At 41.0% G+C, this 21,399-nt stretch overlaps 1 protein-coding gene across 7 annotated transcripts in view; it reads left to right on the plus strand.

Moving 5' to 3' along the window:
• Nucleotides 1-21,399, plus strand: part of SH3TC2 (SH3 domain and tetratricopeptide repeats 2) — a 204,014-nt gene that overhangs the window by 172,152 nt on the left and 10,463 nt on the right. For all 7 annotated transcript variants that reach the window (XM_077472737.1, XM_077472739.1, XM_077472738.1 and 4 more), the window contains 4 exons: nt 52-232; nt 6,625-6,775; nt 8,067-8,189; nt 9,528-9,678. In XM_077472737.1, coding sequence (XP_077328863.1) covers nt 52-232; nt 6,625-6,775; nt 8,067-8,189; nt 9,528-9,678 — 606 coding nt within the window. The remainder of the gene's footprint in view (nt 1-51; nt 233-6,624; nt 6,776-8,066; nt 8,190-9,527; nt 9,679-21,399) is intronic.

A 21,399-nucleotide genomic window follows, 5' to 3' on the forward strand; every position in this document is an offset into this window, starting at 1 on the left:
CTTGAATGTCATTAGTTATACCAGTTTTTGTGCTGTTCATCTGTTATATAGGTCAGCTCAGTATCATTGAAGAATTGTTCAATTTCTACAGTGAAGTATGTCCCACCACTGGAGCACAAGTAGCATACTGTGAACACTGGGTTCTCATTGTACAGCAGCTGAGGGACAGACAAAAGGAAGGAGATGTGCTGAGTATTCTGAGCAAGCTCTACCAGACTCTGAACACTGACAAGTAATCAACAGCAATTATGACTTAATCAATTACTAATCATTACAAAGTACAACATCCTAATGCTTTATTTACACCACATTTAATGATTTTACTTGTTTTTCTTTATTTTCTTTATATTTTGCATTGCAGAAGAGTAAGATAGGCATTATTTACTTTGGTATATATTGTCCTTTTTTACTTCCATGTTCATGTGTGCAGCTGTACACATGTTTATACCAGGGACGTGCGGTATATGAATATAGTTACCTTAAAGTTACCTTAATGGCAGCCTGTGCATTGAAAACCTGGTGCTTCGCTGCTCCCAGAGCATGTATTCCACATTATTGGGTGTTTGGAATACCTGATCCCCTGCGGCATGCTACAGGACATTCTAACCAGTAGCAGGAACCAGAATATGCTGCAGGAAAAATTATTAATTTAATTCAACTACTTCAAAGGTCAAGTATTTGCAACACCTAGGGAGCAGCGAAGAGGCAGCATTTCAAAATATGGGCTTCTGGAATGTTAGGTATATTTTTTTCTTTTTTAAAGGTACGATTTTATTTAGACATTACCCAGTGATGACAGCAATGTGGGTCGGCTCATTGTAATCTCTGTCAGGAGCACACGTGACAGAGTGACAAATAAAAATAAAATGTCTTCAACAGGTGGATCACCAGGTATCATGAATTAAAATCTGCAGATTTGAAACGACTTAAAAAAAATAAAAAAATAACATGAAACAATAACATAAACTTAAAGTGATCACAGCTATCCTTTTACAAATCATCCTTTAAATAAGGAATAAAACTAAATAGGACCTCAAATATGAATCCGCCCCTTTACGCTAACTGTCCTTCTGACTTTCCAGCAGTTGGCATTGCACATCCCTTTTTCTGTCCACAGCGCCTGGTAGTACTCTAGACTACATAGGTGTTGTAAATATGATCCCCTTGCAAATAGTGATCGTCTTCAGTGTCTGTTCAGGTTTCCTCGTGGCTCGAACGGCTCACCAAACTGTGGCTACTCCAGACAGATGACTCTCACTGCTGGCGATTCATGGAACTATGAGACATGTCGTTTATTTTTCAGCACACTTTTGTTGTTCCACGCCATTTCCCATCCATCACCAGCTATGTTAGAGATATTAAATAGAGGATCGGTCACATGATTGTGAATTTTTACCTAATTTTCAGGTATTTATTAAGATGTTAATAATGTGAGATGTGTATAATTGATGAGGCTAGTAATATTGGACTTACTAAGGATCTTGTCTAAAACAGCCCAACCACATTCTATATACCCAGGACTTTTTTTCTCAGTGGGAACATGGGGGAACACAGTTTCGGCACCTCCAGCACTTATGGTATGTAATGCCAAGGTGTGCTGGGGAATACTGGAGGCTCTATTGATGCTGGTTGCTGGGAATCTATTGCCGTGGGGGAAGGGGGGGTTAATTGTTGCTGGGGGGTCAATTGTTGCTGAATAGGATCTACTTTTGAGGAAGGGGTCTATTGATGCTGGCTCCTGGGAGATCTGTTGTTGCTGGCAGGAGTCTATTGTTGATGGGGGGTCTATTATTCCTGACAACAGGGGATCTATTTTACTTCTTTTGTTACAATCATTAAAAATTCTATACAGATTACAAAGGGCGATGCCGGAAGGTGGGTAGGGGGTGGGGATGGAACCAAGGGATAGCGTTCAGAGGTGGGTAGGGGGTGGAGACAAGGAGTGACTCTGAGAAAAAGCCCTGCATATACCAATGTGTTGCACACAGGGAAAATGGCAAGCAGAAAAATGCCATCTCTGAGCTGAGAATCTATACTTTTAGCTAGATTTACAATCAGCCAATAACCATGAAAAAGCCTTATTTAAAGTTGAAGTATTGGTAAAACCTAACTAACTTATGACCTATCCTGACCTCTATTCTAAGCATAATCTATCTACTCTAACCCTGTAAAGCAAAGATGGCTATACTTACCTATTCTGCAGCTGCTCCTGTCTGGTCCCAGGCTGGATTGTCAGTGGTGGCTTCAGTGTGTAGGAGAGGCAGCCAACAATGAAAGCCCCATAGTAAGTTTGTGGGTGATGTCACTTCCCAGATGTTCGCTAGCTGTTGTCAACTTTCTCCTGCACACAGAGGGCACTGGATCGGCTTCAGAATAAGTAAGTTTAGTGATCTTTTCTTTATGGGGTTAGATAGATTAGGCTAAGGCCGCGTACACACGGGCGGATTGTCTGGCCAACTAAGTTCGTCAGACAATCCGACAGACAGTCCATTCAAAATTTGCATGAACGGACTTGACCACACACGATGAGCAGACAGTCCGCTGAAAGCGTGCGCGATGACGTGTACAGCACGTACGACGGGACTAGAAAAACTACGTCCTATACACTGCAATGCAACCTTCGGCCGTGTAAATCCTTTCTGAGCATGCGCCATACTTAGTTCGTCCAACTTGCCTACACACGAGCGGACTGTCCGCTGAAACCAAGTTTGGACGGACAAAACCAAGTTTGAACGGACAAAATTTCGGAAATTCCGTAAGACTTTGTTCGTCAGACAGTCCGCTGAAAAAGTCCGCTGAAGCCCACACACGAGCGGATTGTCCGCTGAAACACGGTTCAGCGGACTAAGTTGGACAGACAATCCGCCCGTGTGTACGCGGCCTTAGAATGTGGGTGGGATTAGGTTTGGAGTTATGTTTTGCCTTTATTTCCACTTCAAAGACTTTTGCATTTGAACAGATGGTTTGAAGATGCTGGTTTGCTACATACTTGCTGTTAGGGAACATCCTGTATCATTGCTATCCACAGAACTTTATGGGTATCATTAAAAAAAAACAACAACCTGTGTGCTTTACAAAAATATGTTTTGAAATTGACTTACTTTGGGATAAATAGGGAAAAAGGGTGTGAGGAGGAAGAGGAGAGAACCTGTAAAATGACTGACAGTTCATGTGCCAGAGCTGTCCTCCTATTTAGGAATGTTCTTTTGCAGGCCACAGTGTGGAGTAATTAGGGCGATGTCCTGCGGATACCAGTCATCCGTCTTAATAGGCTCCTTTTAGGACTATTGCCTGTTCTGTTTCTGCAGATGCCATACATGATGGTCATAAAAAAATATATGGTGAGTTCACCATATATCATTTGTAAAATCGAATCTGGGGTCCAAATAGAGTAACTAAAAATTGAAAGGCATTGGGCTCAAATCTAAACTGGGGTCCTCATAGACAAACCTTTTACTGGCCCATTTTTCCTTAAGAGGATAGGTTTTATTAAAAATGTGAATCACATTGCTTTTTAAGAACCAAATACAGCAAAATGGGTAAGGGATTTTAAGTTAGGAGATGAAGAATATGTTACCCCAATATTTCTTATATGTGTCTGTTGTACCATGAAAATAGTATCCTGTTTTCTTTGAATTGCTTCCTTTGTGGGAAATACCTGGTCATCCTGTCAGTTCCTCTACTTTTCTATTTCAAACTGACCACAGCTGAGAGCACATCCTTCCCAGTGTGGCCAGTTTTCTGGCTGTGGTGGGAGAACCACCTGATTGCCCTCCAATGATCAAACTTGTGCTGACACGACCTCTGCACAGCCTTTCACCCTACTGGGAAGATCAGTGTACTGCTATTTCTCCACCCCAGTTCTCTAAGTCCCTTAAGCAGCTGAGAACAGAGATTATGTTATTAAAAAAAATAGGTATTTATATATATTTTTTAGATATCTATAACAAATGTGTTGACTTTCATTTCTATTTCAAACTGAATGGATTGTGTTACAAACTAAGAGTTCTCATATACTTTAAGAGATTCTTTCTACAGAATATATTGTCAGTAAGCATAGCTGATAAATAAAAAGAAGCAACAGTCTTGTTTGAGGCTTTGAACGTATAGGCTAAGGAGCAGCTGTACATTGCATAATTCCTGGAGCTACACTCTAGTTCCCAATACATGTAATTTCCGTTCCAGTCAGAGTAACATATTTCCCTGTAAACTCTGTTAAAGAGAATCTTTACAAGAAGCTAAGATAGGGGTCTCCAAACTTTTTAAACAAAGGACCAGTTTAATGTCCATCCTATAGATGTTAGTAGGGCCAGTGGAAGGAAGTATACCCATCGTTGGTGTTAGGGGAAGAAATAGGGCCCCACTACTGTTGTCAGTGAGAAGAGTTATGCCACACCACTGTTGGTATCGGTGCAAAGTATGGTGCCAATAGGAGAAGATAATGCCTTGTATCAATAAGAGGAATAGTGCTCCACGGGCCAACAAAGGCAAACAAAGGGCTGCATCTAGCCCTCGGCCCACAGTTTGGAGACCACTGAGCTAAGAGCAGACAAAAGCCCCACTCTATTCAAGTAAAGGAATAAACTTAAGTTTACATATAACATCTCCTGTGTGATCTCATATTGACATGGCAACAAGAGTCTGTAGTTAATTGTCAATGATAAACCAGAGATGAAACTCAGCTGGATTGAGCAAATAGCACAAAGTTACAATTTAGCAGGGCTGCCAAAATATACACCCACATAAAGATAACTTAATTAAGAGCAATGCCTACAGAGTTCATGGTGATCATATGTTATACATCCAGATAAGAGATTAAGACCACTAGTTCTCAAGCCCTTATTTGAAGCAAAGCATAACTTTTATATTTAAACACGTCTTTTTTAACCCTTTAGGGCCATGTTACTTTTTTTTTTCAAACAGTGTGCAGTTTTTAAACAGAATGCCATTTGTATTTGTTATAGTAAAACTATAGTCATTGACATTGGTAAAAGATCAGAAATTGTACCAGAATTTATAAAGTACAGTAAAGGCCATTCTAAATTAACCGTTAGAGCTATAGATAAAATAATCTTACAAATAGATAAATTATTATAGTAGATTTAACCCCATAGCCAAAATCACATACATGCATTTTTAAAAGTAATTTTGAGTTTCTGGAAATCTGCAGCTTACCTGGTAATTCTGCCCTAAAGTCATTATTCAGATACTTTAGGGTATGGGGTGACAACTGTTTCCTACCTGCCTGTGTCACTCTGTCAGCCATTTGTAAACAAACCATTTGCTGCCCCCAGAAACCACTTACCTCGACCTGCCCCCTGCTTAGACTAGTGTGCATTCTTACAAGTTATGAGCTTCCAGCATTTCTGGGAGATAGTGATATCACCCATGCTTCCCGGAAGCATCAGAGGCAGGCGCTGAGGAAAGGATTACATTTTTTTTGTAGGGGGGGGGCTGTTTTTTTTTTAACAAGTGTCTTTTTAAGGCTATTTGTAATAGGGGCAGGGGGCTGTGAAAAAAAAGAACCTTCCATTTGCCATGGAAGGTCAGCTTTAAAAAATAACTTGATGGGCTGTTCGTTTGACATGCAAAACCCATAAACCTTCAAAATGTGACCTCAACTGTCTTTGCAGTTCCCCGTACTTTCAAGTATAGGTGACAAAAAAGCTAAATAAAAATCAAACACTTACCTTACTGTAAAAACATTTTACTACAACATTCTATGACGAGCCAGTTCAGCATGTGAAAACTCTTGCATGTAATCATACATGTAAATAGGTACACTTCACGTTGACTCTTATAACACTTCATTTACAGTGAAGAGGTTGTCAGTGGGTGCTTTCTAATTTTGGGTGCCACGCTAATGTCCTTGGCTCAGGCTGCTTCTTTATGGGGACTGAACTCAAAGCTGTGTCATGGTGTTTAGCTTTTCTTAAAGTAGAACTGTAGACAATTATTTTACATTTTTTTGCAAGGGAGCAAGGGAGATTTAGGTTTTCTTTCGCCCAATGTGGAGATTTCCCTTGTCCCATAGCCAAACAGGAAGTGAGAGTGAATCCTTGCAAATAAAAATGGAAATTGGAAGATTTCCCCTATATTACTTTTCTGGGGACAACCCAAAACTTGTTTTTTTCTTTTACTTTCACTTTAAATGATAATGGTAAACAAGACAAATAAGAGTCTTCCTTAAAAATCTCCCTTAACGGGGGAACAGACAGCAAGAAAAACTTATAGGTGTTATAATCACTCTGGACTCTATCCAAAACTAAAGAAGAAAGGTTTACTTTTAGTTATATTCTAAATAAACTTCCAGGAGCCCTGACTCCCAGGATGCTAAATACCCTAATAGCACCTTTAGCTTCAATGGAGTTGCCAGAGTTGTGACTTAACCTAAGTGGTTATTTTGGGCCTACTAGTGAGGTAAATAGTTTGCTTGGACCAGTCTGGTCCTAACAAACTTTATAAAGTTAAATGAAACCAGGAGATCAGCTTTAATTAAAAATGTGTATTATGAGCAGATTGTGTTTTCCTTTTCATGCCACTTTCATGCCAGGTTCACTTTAAATTGTGTAAATGAATTGGGGAATCTATATGCTTTGTGGTAATGTTTTTTATTCTTTGCAGGTCCCTACGGAAAGCACTAGACTATACTAAGCAAAGTCTAAGGATTTCCACTGACCTGGGACAGCATGAGAAGTCTGCTGAAAGATGGATACAAGCTGGAAAACTGTATCATCTACTGCGAGAGGATGAGCTTGTTGAGATTTATCTGCATGTCAGTAATACCAAAGGAGAAATCTGTACACAATTCAGTATAGTATAATATTCTCTATTGTAGTGATTCAGAATCTGCAAATTGATCCAGTCTGGGTCAGATCTCAGTTTGTACAGTTCATCCCTCAATGTTCATAATTATGTAGTTAGAAATGCCTAAAGCAGGGGTGCTCAACCTGTGGCTCTCCAGCTGTTGCAAAACTACAAGTCCCATCATGCCTCTGCCTCTGGGTGTCATGCTTGTGGCTGTCGGAGTCTTGCTATGCCTCATGGGACTTGTAGTTCGGCAACAGCTGGAGAGCCACAGGTTGAACACCCCTGGCCTAAAGCCTCATAAAAACTGTGCAATAAAGAGTTTGCCTTTAACTGAAACATGCCTATTGGTTGTAATAAAACTGCCCACACTTTAGATTTATCAACAACAGTGTAATACGAGGAACTACTTGATGAAATATATATTGAATGGATTCTTTTGTTAGCTCCTCAGACTCAACACAGCTGTTGTTGAATGTAGAGGAGATAACCCCCCCCCCCCCCAGCGTTAGTGCTTAAAGAATATGTTACCCCAACATTTTATATTCCTGATATTTGTATTTTGTACCATGTACTTATGTTAAAACATCTCCTGTTTTGTTATTTCCTCCGTTGTGTGAAATCCCTGGTGTTCCTGCCAGTCCCCCTGCTTTCCTACTTATAACTGGCCAGCGACCGAAGAACAGCCTGCCTGCCTTAAAAAAAGCAGACATGTGCTGACATGTCCCTCTGCACAGTCATTTATTAGGAAGATCAGTATACTGCTGTTTCTCCACCCCCAGCTCTCCAAGTCCCTTATGCAGCAGAGAATAGAGGTTTAAAAATTATTTAAAAAATATATATATATATTTATAATTTATTTTCATATATACCGTATACGCAAAGGTTTTGCCTTTCATTTCTATTTTGAAAGGACTGGGTTGTTTTAAAAGATAAGGGTTCACATATTTTAATAGTGACTGGAAATAGTACATTATACATTCAATGTGTTTCAGCGTTTATTCTTAATTACACTGAAATAAACATTAAAACATAAAAATAAGTAGAATAATTTATATTCTACGTAACTTTAGAGCTTACCAGTAAAGATGAATGACATGATATAGCCTCAGCTATTACAACACAATGAAGATGACCAGTTTAATGCAGCTAAAGAATGTATTAAAGATAAAGCAGACCTCTCAGGGACATGATTCAATGACTGCTGATTGTTCAGTTATTTGGAATTCAGAAGTTAACTTTTGATGACTTTATGGCAGGCTGGAATCCAGGCTTCCCAGAAGTCCGAGCACTTTACTGCTACATTGCACTTGTATGAAGCTGCAGGAGATGTGTTCTTCCATGGACTAAAGAAGAGAGAGAAGGCTCTGCCTTTTTATAAGGTAATCAGCACATAAAACCTGACAAGTAATCAGCGATATAACCACCGAACATATACACTTAAAACAGAACTAAAGTCAAAACTTCTTTTTTTTTTCATTTCATATAGAGTAAGGGAGGATTATAACCCCTGTCAGGTTTTTTGCCATCTGTGTCCCATTGCGGAGATATCCTGTCCCATAGCCAAATCAAAAAGGGAGAGGAAATCCTTCCAAAGTGAGGGAATCTCTGGTTATCACCAGAACTAGTTGAAGATTTCCCCTCCATTCCTATTGTGGTGACAACCTAAAATTTGGGATTTTCTTTCACTTTCACTCTCAATGATGACAGTAAACAGGACAAATAGAGAGAGTGGATATCCATAACAGGTTCACAGACAGCACTGAAAACTGACAAGTGTTCTATTCCCTCTCCACTCCATCCAAAACAAGGGATTATTGTAAAATGTATTTAATTTATTAAAAAATTAAGGGTTTGCATTTTCAAGAGTGAGTTAGCGTGGGAAAATTTAGCACCAGACTATGATTAAAAAGCAGCATGACATAAAACACAACTGGGCTGATTTATCAAAGGAGCTGAGAATCTTCACATGATACGTTTTGTGAATATCCAATCATATGAAAAGTAAATTCCTGCTCTCTTTGAAAACCCAATCATGTGAAGATGAAATAAGTAACCAATAATTTACTTTTGACATGAATGGATAATTTAAATGAATAATTACACAATTTATTGTGCAAAATTTTTTAACACCTTTAGTAAATCAGCTCAGAGTCATGTTATCCATAGAGATAAGCACATCTCAGAATGTTTGCTCTGCTAATGCTAAAGCTATTACCTTTTGTACCACCACCCCCTCCCTTTAGAATGTAAGCTCTACGAGCAGAGCCCTCCTGTACCTTTTGTATTGTACTGAAATTGTGTTGTCCCCCCCTATACATTGTAAAGCGCCGCGTAAACTGTTGGCGCTATATAAATCATGTATAATAATAATAATAATGGAGCAGCAATGGAAATTTGTAATACACTCAGAATATAGTAAACATATAGTTGCTGTGCACTGAGGGTGACTAAATAGGCAAATTACAGGGCCATGATAATTCATAATTATCAAGATAATTGCACGCAAGTATTTATCTAAAAAATGGTTAAAGAGGACTGGTTCATGCTATGCAGCTCAGAGATATGCCAGCCTTTATGGCAAATGCCAAACTGACAATCAAAACCTAAACAGATTATTATTTGAGATATCTTGCCTGCAGTATATTTATTTTTATGATTTTTACATTTATGTATATAACTAAGATCTTTTTTTTTTTTTCATGTCACCCTGTTTACAGGAAGGTGCTCTGCCACTAGCAAAGAAGTTGGAGGACACAAAATCGCAGCTGCGACTTTACCATAAGCTCACTCAGCTACTAATAAGCCAAGGAGACTATAAAGCGTCGCTGGAATTTGCCACTATGGCGGTCCGACTCGGCACGCTTGTGGGTGTGTATGCTAAACCTCAAGTTACATTTTCAAGTTTGTACATACTATATTGTATATGATGATGCACAAGAGAATTACCTTTGTGATGTTTAATATTTTTTTACTTAGCTGCTAAAAACTGTCTTTGATTATACTTTTACCGTCTCTACACAGTAACAAAAATGTATAAATGGAAAGGATTGGCCTGGGGAGGAAGGGGGTAAAAGTCCACAGTAGGCAAGAGGTTAAATAAATGAATACAATTAGAGAAACAGAAAGAGGAAAAGACGCAGCTAATTCTCAAAAGCAATAAATGTCTTAAAGAGGGATTCCGCCAAAAAAAAAATATTAAAAGCCAGCAGCTATAAATACTACAGCTGCTGACTTTTAATAAATGGACACTCACCTGTCCCGGGTTCCAGCGATGCCGGCAGCCGAGGCCGAGTGATCGCTCGGGCCTCGGCTGCTGCCGCCGCCATTCTAGGTGAGGGAATCAGGAAGTGAAGCGAATCGGCTTCACTTCCCGGTTCCCTACTGCGCATGCGCGAGTTGCGCCGCGCAATAGGAAATCTCCGCGCTGTCACTGGGACCTGTGTGTGTCCCAGCAGACAGCGCGGCAGAGAAGGAAATGGTGTAGACTCCCGTGGGAGTCTATGCCCGGAAGTGGGTGAAAATACCTGTCTTTGACAGGTATCTCCACCCCCCTCCCCCCTGAAAGGTGTCAATTGTGACACCGGAGGGGGGGGGGGGTTCCGATCAGCGGAGGTTCCACTTTAGGGTGGAATCCCGCTTTAAATATGAGCCAAAGAGATCATGCAGCCTGTTGGAATCTCTAAGTAATGATATTAATCAAGTAATTATTTCATTTTTCTGATACTGAATTGAATTCATTCACACTTTGTACCACCATCCTGTGGCATATAGTAAGTAGGCCGCTCTACAAAAAACATTGCACACAAAATAATATTTTAATAATACCAAATGATACTGTTTACATCTGCTTGGGTTCCTGCTTATGGAGAGACAGTAATGCAAAAGATATTTATAATGAATTGATAGCGGCCACTTTAAGTGTAGCTTAGAGAGCCATATATGGCTCCCAAAACACTGGTTGAGGGCAAATGCTGTTGTGTGGCTTTCATAAATATGTTTTCCACAGTTTTATCCTGGTTTTGTGCTGGGACGTGGCTGCTAAATCTATCTCTTATTATCTATGTTATCACTGGCATTTGCCTTCTCCATAAGGAGCTTACAATATCGCTTTATCATACTTACATTTAAAAATAAAGGTTAAGACATTCAGTAATTCAATTATATAGAAAAAAAACTTCTAGTTCTAGTGGTCATTTTATTTAAAGAATCTTGTATCCTTCAGAGACTAAACATATGGTTTTTATATGCTGTTTTATCAGTAATATGTTTCATCTCCGTCCTACTGCTGAGCACCAAATTTATGCAAACTATTTCTTATGATTTCTCTTTAATTTAACCTTAAACCCCCTACATTACTGAACCTGTGCTGATTTATTTTTATCTTTCCCACAGTAAAATGTACCCTAAATGTAATCAGGACATACCAGAACATACACTTGTCATTTTCATACTAACATTCATTTTTTTGTTACTAGAAATGATGCGTTTATATGAAATAAATGAAGTAAAGCATTTATGTTAGTAAAAAAAAAATTGCTTTGAGAAAATCTGCAGGATTTCAGTACCAGAATCCATCAGTAAATGCCAGTTACTTGACCATTACATATGGCCATCATGGCCATATGATCTAATGGCTTTAATACTTTCTGAGTCCCTGGTCTGATAGTAGATAAGGAGTTCTGACCCTAATCTCACTTTCTAATATGCATTCTAGTTCCAGGTCATTGACTCAAATTACGGAAGCCAGAGACAGACAGTCAACTAGTATTCAGGTTAGCAGAACCGCATTTCTAACAGCATGGGTTTCCGTTAAAGCAGATCTAAAGTCTGAAAGTGCGCAATGGTTGATTATGACCATAGTTGATCAATAATGTCACCCAGGATACCTGATGCTGTCCTTAATTTACAGCAGTGCTGGGGATTTGTCAGTTAACGCAATTCAGTTAACGCAGTCAGTTAATGCAATTGTGGCAGGTAAACATCGGCGGGAGTTTGTAACAGTAGACCATGATGCTGGAACTGTCTGGTCATACAGCAACATCCCTTTTTACTGTGACAAAGAAAAATATGGGCATTTGGTCGTCTTGATTAAAGGGGATTAAACAATGTAGATTACACCACTGAGCATCGTAATTGAAGCTAGACTACTTTGACGGACATTAATGACATTTTTATTGAATTTGTTTTCATGTATTGTCATTAAAGGAATTTGTCTATGGTGTACAGTATGTGTTTATTTACATTGAATTCCTAGGGAATTTGTATACTCCTAGGGAAAAGTACACCTGTACTTCTTCCATTGGGAGGTGGCAAATATATGGGAGCCCCTTTTAAAAAAAGGGGTTTCCAGATTCCCCATATTACCCCAGCCTCCTTCTTGGGGTGTTGTACGTAGGGAAGAGACCCTTGTCCATCAACACTGGGACAAATGTGTACTGTCACTTTAATTTTAAACATTATGTGAATGGGAGGTGTATGTATGCAGTTTTTTTTAACAATAATTATGTATATCACTAGAGGGGTTCAGGGAATTTCTATAAAACTCTCACTAAGAATATAATGATCACAGAGCACACAGTGGTGTGAAATTGATCACCAGTAGGACAATTTTTAAATATAAATTTTATTTCCAAATTTACTACTAACAGAAAAATAGATAGGGGTTTTACCAAGGCTAGTAACAGGACAGATTTATTCAGGGATACTATGCCAAATTGGTATATTCCTAACTTTTTTTTAGGGGAGCAATGTTTTTCCAATTAGTTTTATTTTTTTCTTAAAAAAATAAAGTGGCATGCTTTGAATGCACAAGGTAATTCTCTGCCTTGAACACCTCAAGCTAAACAAAGATGACACACACACCTCCAAAAGAAATGAAAACCCCAAATACTACCCCTGAATCCTGCATTTTTTTAAGGGAAGCCTTGCAACCAAAAAAAAAAAGAAAAAAAAGTGCAACGATAAACAGTTTACCCAGAAAAAAAAGTCCTATCAAATTACAATAAAATATCAACATACCCACAAAATAAATGAAAACCCTAAAATAATAACTCCTGAAAAGCCCACTTTCTTCAGAGAAGCCTTGCTGCACTGAAAAATAGCAGTTGTATCTATCTACAGAAATTAAAGGGTAACTCCACTTTTATGGGAATAATAATAGTGAGTAAAAAAAATAATAATATATAAAGTGGGGGAAATAAGTATTTGATCTCCTGCATATTTTGTAAGTTTGCCCACCTACAAAGAAATTAAGGGTCTATAATTGTTATCATAGGTGTATTTTAAGTGCTAAAGACAGAATATCAACCACAAATCCAGAAAAAAACACATAAAACAAATGCTATAAAATAAGTTGCAGTTTAGTGAGTTAAATTGCAGTTAAGTGAGTAAAATAAGTATTTGCTCCCCAAGCAAAACATGACTTAGTATCCTTGTTGGCAAGCACAGAGGTAGGGTGTTTTTTGTAGCTGATGGCCAGATTTGCACATATCTCAGGAGGGATTTTGATCCACTCTTCTTTACAGATCTTCTCTAAATCCTTAAGGTTTCTTGACTGTCACTTGGCAACTTCAAGTCTCAGCTCCTTCCATACATTTTCTATAGGATTAAGGTCTGGAGACTGACTAGGCCACTCCATGACCTTAATGCGTTTCTTCTTGAACCACTCCTTTGTTGCCTTGGTGGTATGTTTTGGGTCATTTTCATGCTGGGAGACTCATCCATGACCCATCTTCAGTGTTCTGGCTGAGGGAAGACGGTTCTCATCCATGATTTTATAATACATGCCCCTGTCCATTGGCCCTTCAATGCAGCAAAGTTGGCCTGTACCTTTAGCAAAGAAACAGCCCCAAAGCATAATAATTATATTTCCACCTCTGTGCTGTAGGGGCTGTATGGATGGTTTTCTTAGGGTCATAGCCAGCATTTTTCTTCCTCCAAACAAGGCGAGTCGAGTTAATGCCAAAGAGCTCAATTTTGATCTCATCTGACCACAGCACTTCCTCCCAATCCTTCTCTGAATCATTTAGGTGTTCACATTGGCATGACTGTACATGTGCCTACTTGAGGAGGGGAAATCGCCATGTTTGGAGGAAGAAAAGGTAGTATTTGTATGTGAAATATATATCTCACATACAAATACTCATGTTATTAAAAATGACCATTCCTTTTCAAACTGCATCCACTGTTATTTTCAAAAAAGTCAATGGAATATGGCTCCTGGTTGTTCTCCAGAGCGCCGCCAGAAACCTAATTTCCTGCTTGCTTGAAAAACTCTAAACTAAGATACAATTCTGTTCTTTGGCATCCTCTGTAAAAAAAGTCATATTTAGTGAGATATTCTCTATGGGTTCATCACATCTAAAGGGATGTAGAAACTGCAGCTTTTCTCTTCAGAGCACTCCAAGTGTCAGGGCTGGGCTCAGCCCTTCCTTCTCTGAGCTGGCCACTCAGCTGTCAGCTTATTGTCAGCTCCTATATTTCCACAGTTACTCAGCTGTTGATGATATCCTGCTCGTCAGTCCTGTCTACTTAAGCCATCCAGTACAGAGGAGCTCTGCCTTCACCTTGGTCAACATCACAGAAACTTTCTCCTGCGATCCTGTTCAAGACTGGCTTTGCTGAAATCCTTTCTGGCTCCAGATCCTGCTTGCTGTTTCACTACATTGATCCCTGACTTCTGGCTTGGCTGACTACCCATTCCTGTTACTGAACTTTGACTATGTTTTGACTATGTTTGTTCTTTTTACTTTTATTATTAATCAAGAGTGATTTTACTGTACTTATGTCTCAGCCTGATTTCATGGTTTCTGACAGTAGGCAAAGGCCATGAATTCAGAAGATGCATTCGATCCACTTGTTGGTATTATTTTTTCCAGACTGAATGAACTGGATAACAGCATGGATCAGTTTGCCATGGCATTATAAACGCTCCTGAGTCGCACGGCTCACCTGAAATCTCCCACTGTGGCCACCCCGGTACAACCTATTTTGCAGGCCGACCCTGCTGCTGCTCCAGTCTCTGTGCAGGCACCAGTCTCGAGTAAGACCTCTATAAGAGGTATGTCTGGTTCTGCTCAGTTTCCCCAGCATTTTGGGGGTGATCCAGTCCAATGCATATGTTTCTGCATGCTCCGCTTCTGCTGCCAAGTGCCTCATGTCCATCGAACAGAGTACAAGAACTGTTGCCAACTACCCCATTGAATTCCGTACTCTGACAGCAGAGGTTGCGTGGAACAATGAGGCCCTTTTGACTGCTTCTTCTCATGATCTCCCGGATACCACCTGGCAGGTCACTTTTTGATGTCTTGTCCTACCCATCTAGGGAACACCCAAACCTTGAGGTTCTGTCACAGTGGCGTTGTTTTGTCCCCAGTTATCCAGAAGGATAAGCCCCTGGTTCCAGTTATCCTTTCTTGGGCTGAGTTGTCCATCGAGATACAGGCTTTAATCGACTTTGGGACTGCAGGCCTGTTCATTGATGCTGCCTTTGTATTGAAGCGCTTGATTTCGCTGCAGCTTTGTGACACTCCACTTGCCATTGAGGCTCTTGACAGGAGACCTCTACAGCCTGCCCATGTGACTCATGAGACAGTTCTGTTGTCCATGGCCGTAGGGGCTCTTCACCATGAAATAATCCAATTCCAAGTTATTTGTTCACCTAAGTTTCCACTGGTTATTGGTTATCCATGGTTACAGAGGCATGACCCTTCTTTTGACTGACTCCATGCTGAGGTTCTCTCCTGGTCACTACAATGCAGTGAGATATGCTTCCAGAAGGTAGCCAAGGTACTGTGCACCTCTTCACTATCCTCCCTGCCGGAGGAGTACCGCAATTTTAATGATGTCTTTGACAAAGGTCAAGCCGGTAGTTTACCTTCGCACCGGCTGTATGATTGCGCAATTGACCTTTAACCTGGTGCCATACCCCTCATGGCTGGGTTTACCCTTTGTCGGTTTTGGAGGATAAGGCCATGGAGGAGTATGTTGCAGATGCACTTTTGAGATTTCATCCACAAATCCTCTTCTCCTGCTGGTTGTCAGAGAATCACCAGACTTTAACGTCGGCACTTCCCCGTGCGCCTGTGGGGAAGAGCTGCACAACGACGCATGCATATGTACACACATGTGCAAGCCTAGGCACACGGCTATGGGCCTTACCTGATTGGCCTGACAGTCCTATAAAAGGCATCAATGTGCTCTGTGTTTTTGCTGGTTTGTCTCCTCAGCTCACCTGTGTTCCTGTTTCCTGTTCCTGTTGACCACTTCCTGTTGTGACCCGGCTTGTTTGAAGACCACTCTGCTTCTCTCCTGATCTGACCCCTGGCTTGTTTAAACGGACTTTCTGCACTTAGCCTTGCTGGCTCACGGACTGATACCTGTGCTTGCCCCTCGGCCTGCCTCTGGAATATCCTTTATCTCACGGACTGATACCTGTGCTTGACCCTCGGCCTGCCTCTGGAATATCCTTTATCTCACGGACTGATACCTGTGCTTGACCCTCGGCCTGCCTCTGGAATATCCTTTGTCTCACGGACTGTACCTGTGTTTGACCCTAGGCCTTCACTCCAGGTGTTGGAACCCCTGGCAGTTAACCTCTACCAGTTCCAAGATCTTCTGCACGGGCATCTCTTCCTTCAGTAGACCTGCTGCATTCCAGTCACCTGCTGGCAACCCATGCCTCTCTGTGCCCTGTACCCACTGTTCCATCCTCAGGGGTACTGTGCACCCAGCTGCAAGGGAAGCCGCTCTCAGCACTTCGGCTTTGGTGAGTACCTGACACTGGTGCTGGCTTCTTCTTTGTGAAGAAGAAGAGTGGTGAACTGAGACCTTGTGTTGATTATAGGGGTCTCAATCGTTTCACGATTAAGAATGTCTATCGATTCCGTTGATTCAAATTATTTGACCTCCTCAAGGGAGCTGCGGTTTTCACAAAGCTTAATTTGAGAGTGGCATACAATCTTGTGAGGTTTAAGGAGGGCAATGAGTGGAAAACTGTGTTTAATACCAGAACAGGCCATTATGAGTATTTCATAATGCTTTTTGGCCTTTGTAACGTCCCAGCAGTTTTTAAGAATTTATTAACAATGTCCTCCGAGATTTGTTGCAGTTATGTGTGGTGGTTTATCTCAATGCGATCCTCATATTTTTTGGAGAGCCACCACACAGATGTCTGTCATATGCTTCAGAAACTAAGAGAGAACAATCTCTATTTTAAACTGGAGAAATGCGAGTTCCTTGGGGAACAAGTTAAATTCCTGGGCTATGTCATTTCCACTGCTGGTTTTTCGATGGACCCGGGGAAACTTTCAGCATTCCTACAGTGGCCCCAACCCGTGGGTTTACGTCCTCTTTTGTGGACTTTGCAAACTATTATCGGAAGTTTATTCGTAACTTCTCGTCTCTGGTCAAGCCCCTGACTGATATGACCAGAAAGGACGGTAACCCACAGAGCTGGTCTCCGGAGTCCATTAAGGCCTTTCGAAGTCTCAAGGCTGTCTTTGTTTCTGCTCCTGTGTTGGAACATCCTGATCCTATGTTACCTTTTATCCTTGAGGTTGATGCTTCTGAGACTGGTGTTGGCACCCTTCTGTCTCAATGTCCTACCTCTGAGAGTGCTATGCATCTTGGGGCTACTTTTCCAAGAAATTGTCACCTGCGGAGTGCAGTTACGAGATTGGTGACAGAGAGCTGGTGGCGATCATTTTAGCTCTGAAAGAATGGAGAAATCTCCTCGAAAGTACCACTGTGCCAGTTCTCATTCTTACTGACCATAAGAATCTCACATTCTTGTCTGAGGCTAAACGGCTCTTAGAAGGGCAAGATGGGCTCTTTTCTTGACGAGTTTTGTCTCATTCATACCCGGTACTAAGAATGTAAGGGCTGACACCTTGTCACAACAGTTTTCCTCCACTTCCAAGTTGGAGTCAGTTCCGGTTCCTGTGATTCCTCCTGATCATATTCTGGCTACGGTTCGCACCAGTCTCACTTCTCCTTTGGGTGATAAAATTCTTGCTGTTCAGGTCCATTCTCCACCTGAGAAACCTTGAGACCGCTGCTTTGTCCCAGAGAGTCTCTGTACTGCTCCAGACTAGACATGTGCACTGACAAAAAATTAGTTAATTTTCGTTTCATTTGTTTTTTTGATTTTTTCCGAAATTCGGAAAATCGGAAATTCAGAAATCCGAAAATTCGTAAATTTCAGGAATTTTCACATTTCCATTTTTCGGATTTCCGAATATCGAATTTCTGAATTTCCGAATTTCCAAATTTTGAATTTCCGATTTTTCCGGATTTCCGAATGTTGAATTTTCGATTTTCCGAATTTCGCATGTCTGAATTTTCGATTTTCCGAATTTCGGTTTCCCGAAATTCCGAATTTCGGAACTCCTAATTTCCAAATTTTCAGATTTTCGTAATTCAAAGATTTGAAAGTCCAAAATTATTAAATTAATGAGTACACATTTATCCGAAGTTACGAATTATCTGAAATAACGAATGCCGCATCTAAACAAATGGAACGTAACAAATTTAATGAATAATTAACCACTGGCGCACGACGATGTACGTCGGCAGAATGGCACGGGCAGGCATATTGGTGTACAGGAACGTTTATTTCTATATGCCGCCCTGCCATCGCGTGCCGGTCGGGACCCCCGTGAGTCTGGTCGCGGGGCCCGCAGACTCGATAGCTGTGGGGATACCTGCGATCGTCTCATGGGGAGGCTGAACGGGGAGATGCCGTTGTAAACAGCATCTCCCCGTTCTGCCTAGCAAGAAGTGACACTGATCTCTGCTCCATGTGATTTGAGCAGAGATCAGTGTTCACTAACACAAAGCCAAGCCCCCACAGTTAGTAACACGCCCCTAGGAACACTTAACACCTACACTGCCACCCCCTATTTAACCCCTTCACTGCCAGTGTCATTTACACAGGAATCAGTGCATTTGTATAACACTGATTGCTGTATAAATGACAATGGTCCCAAAAATGTGTCAAAAATATCCGATGTGTCTGCCATAATGTCGCAGTCACAATAAAAATCACTGATTGCCGCCATTACTAGTAAAAAAAAATTATTAATAAAAATGTCATAAAACGATCCCCTATTTTGTAAACGCTATAACTTTTGTGCAAACCAATCAATAATCGCTTATTGCGATTTTTTTTTTTACCAAAAATATGTAGAAGAATACGTATCAGCCTAAACTGAGAGAAAAAACAGTTTTTTTATATATTTTTAGGGGATATTTATTATAACAAAAAGTAAAAAATAATGTGTTTTTTTTCAAAATTGTCCCTCTATGTTTGTTTATAGCGCAAAAAATAAAAACCGCAGGGGTGATCAAATACCACCAAAAGAAAGCTCTATTTGTGGCAAAAAAAGGATATCAATTTTGTTTGGGAGCCACGTCGCACGCCCGCGCAATTGTCAGTTAAATCGACACAGTGCCGAATCGCAAAAAGTGGTCTGGTCTTAAGCCAGCAAAATGGTCTGGTCTGAAAGTGGTTAATAATAATAAAAAGGTTTTATTATTATTAATAGATCGTTAGGTTCCATTTGGTTAGATGTGGCATTCGTTATTTCAGATAATTAAATTCGTAATTTCGGATAAATTCGTACTCGTTACGTTCACTAACAGACAAATTTGAAAGTGAATTCCAATACCTATAATTTAATAGTTAGTTATTATTTAGACTTAAACAGATTTTCTTTCTTTTTTTCTGATTTTCTAATTTACGAATTTACGAAAATTCGGAATTCCGAAAATCTGAAATTTGTAAATACGAAAATTTGAAAATAGGAAATTCGAAAATTTGGAAATACGAAAATCGGAAATTCGAAAACTCGGAAATCTGAAATTCTGAAATTCCAAAATTCGCAAATCGGAAATACGAAAATTTGAAATTCGGAAATTCGAAAATTTTAACCACTTGCCGCCCGCCCTATTACAAATTGACGGCGGCAAAGTGGTTTCATTATCCTAACCGGACGTCATATGACGTGATTAGGATAATAAGCCGCTGCGCGCCCCCGGGGGCGCGCATCGCGGCGATCGTTGTTGCGGGGTGTCAGTCTGACACCCGGCAACTACGATCTCGGTAAAGAGTCTCCGACGGAGACTCTTTACCATGTGATCAGCCGTGTCCAATCACGGCTGATCACAGTGTAAATGGGAAGAGCCGGTGATCGGCTTTCCCTCACTCGCGTCTGTCAGACGCGAGTAGAGGAGAGCCGATCGGCTGCTCCTCTGAAGGGGGGGTCTGTGCTGATCGATTATCAGCACAGCCCCCCCGAGGATGCCCACACTGGACCACCAGGGACACCACTAGACCACCAGGGAAAAGGTAATAAAAATCCATAATCCTCCCTAGACCACCAGGGTGCCAGTCAGCACAATGGGTGCCAATCAGTGCCCATAATGGATGCCAATCAGTGGCCACAATGGGCATCACTGATTGGCATGCATTATTGTTTGGCACTGATTGGCATCCATTACTATAACACCGATGCCGCCTATGAGTGCCCGCCTGTGCCGCCTATGAGTGCCCACCTGTGCCGCCTGAGTGCCCACCTGTGCCGCTTGAGTGCCCACCTGTGCCGCCTATGAGTGCCCACCTGTGCCGCCTATCCATGCCCACCTGTGCCGCCTATCTATGCCCACCTGTGCCGCCTATCTATGCCCACCTGTGCCGCCTATCCATGCCCACATGTGCCGCCTATCCATGCCCATCCGTGCCGCCCATCCGTGCCAGCTATCAGTGCCAATTTGTGCCACCTATCAGTGTCCGTCCGTGTCGCCCATCCGTGTCGCCCATCCGTGTCGCCCATCCGTGTCGCCCATCAGTGCCGCCTATCAGTGCCACTTCATTGGTGCCACATTGGTGCCCATCAGTGCCACCTTATCAGTGCCCATCAGTGTAGCCCCATCAGTGCCCATCAGTGAAGGAGAAAACATACTTATTTACAAAGTTTTGAAACTGAAACAAAAAAAAACATTTTTTTTTTCAAAATTTTCGGTATTTTTTTATTTGTAGCGCAAAAAATAAAAACCGTAGAGGTGATCAAATACCACCAAAAGAAAGCTCTATTTGTGGGAAAAAAATGATAAAAATTTCATTTGGGTACAGTGTAGCATGACCGCGCAATTGTCATTCAAAGTGCGACAGCGCTGAAAGCTCAAAATTGGTCTGGGCAGGAAGGTGTTTAAGTGCCCTGTATTGAAGTGGTTAAAATCCAAAAATTCGAAATGTGGAAATTCGGAATTTCGGAAATTCAGAAATTCGGAAATTTCGGACATTCGTAATTTCACAAATTTTGAAATTCGAAAATTCGGAAATTTTGGAATTGGAAAAATTCGGAATTTGTCAAAATTAATTAAAAAAACGAATTTGGAAATAAAAAAATTGCACATGTCTACTCCAGACTTACCATTCACCCAAGGCAGCTGGCCACCCTGGGAAGAATCAACTAGTTTGGGCCATTTGCTAACAATTCTGGTGGCCTAGTCTACGTGCTGATGTAACCGCTTTCAAAGCTGCCTCTTCCGTGTGCGCTCAGAGCAAGACTCCACAAAACCTTCCAGTGG

This window comes from Lithobates pipiens, unplaced genomic scaffold (genome assembly GCF_037356315.1).
Source record: "Lithobates pipiens isolate NorthernLeopardFrog02 unplaced genomic scaffold, aLitPip1_a1.2 Scaffold_8, whole genome shotgun sequence".
NCBI lineage: Eukaryota > Metazoa > Chordata > Amphibia > Anura > Ranidae > Lithobates > Lithobates pipiens.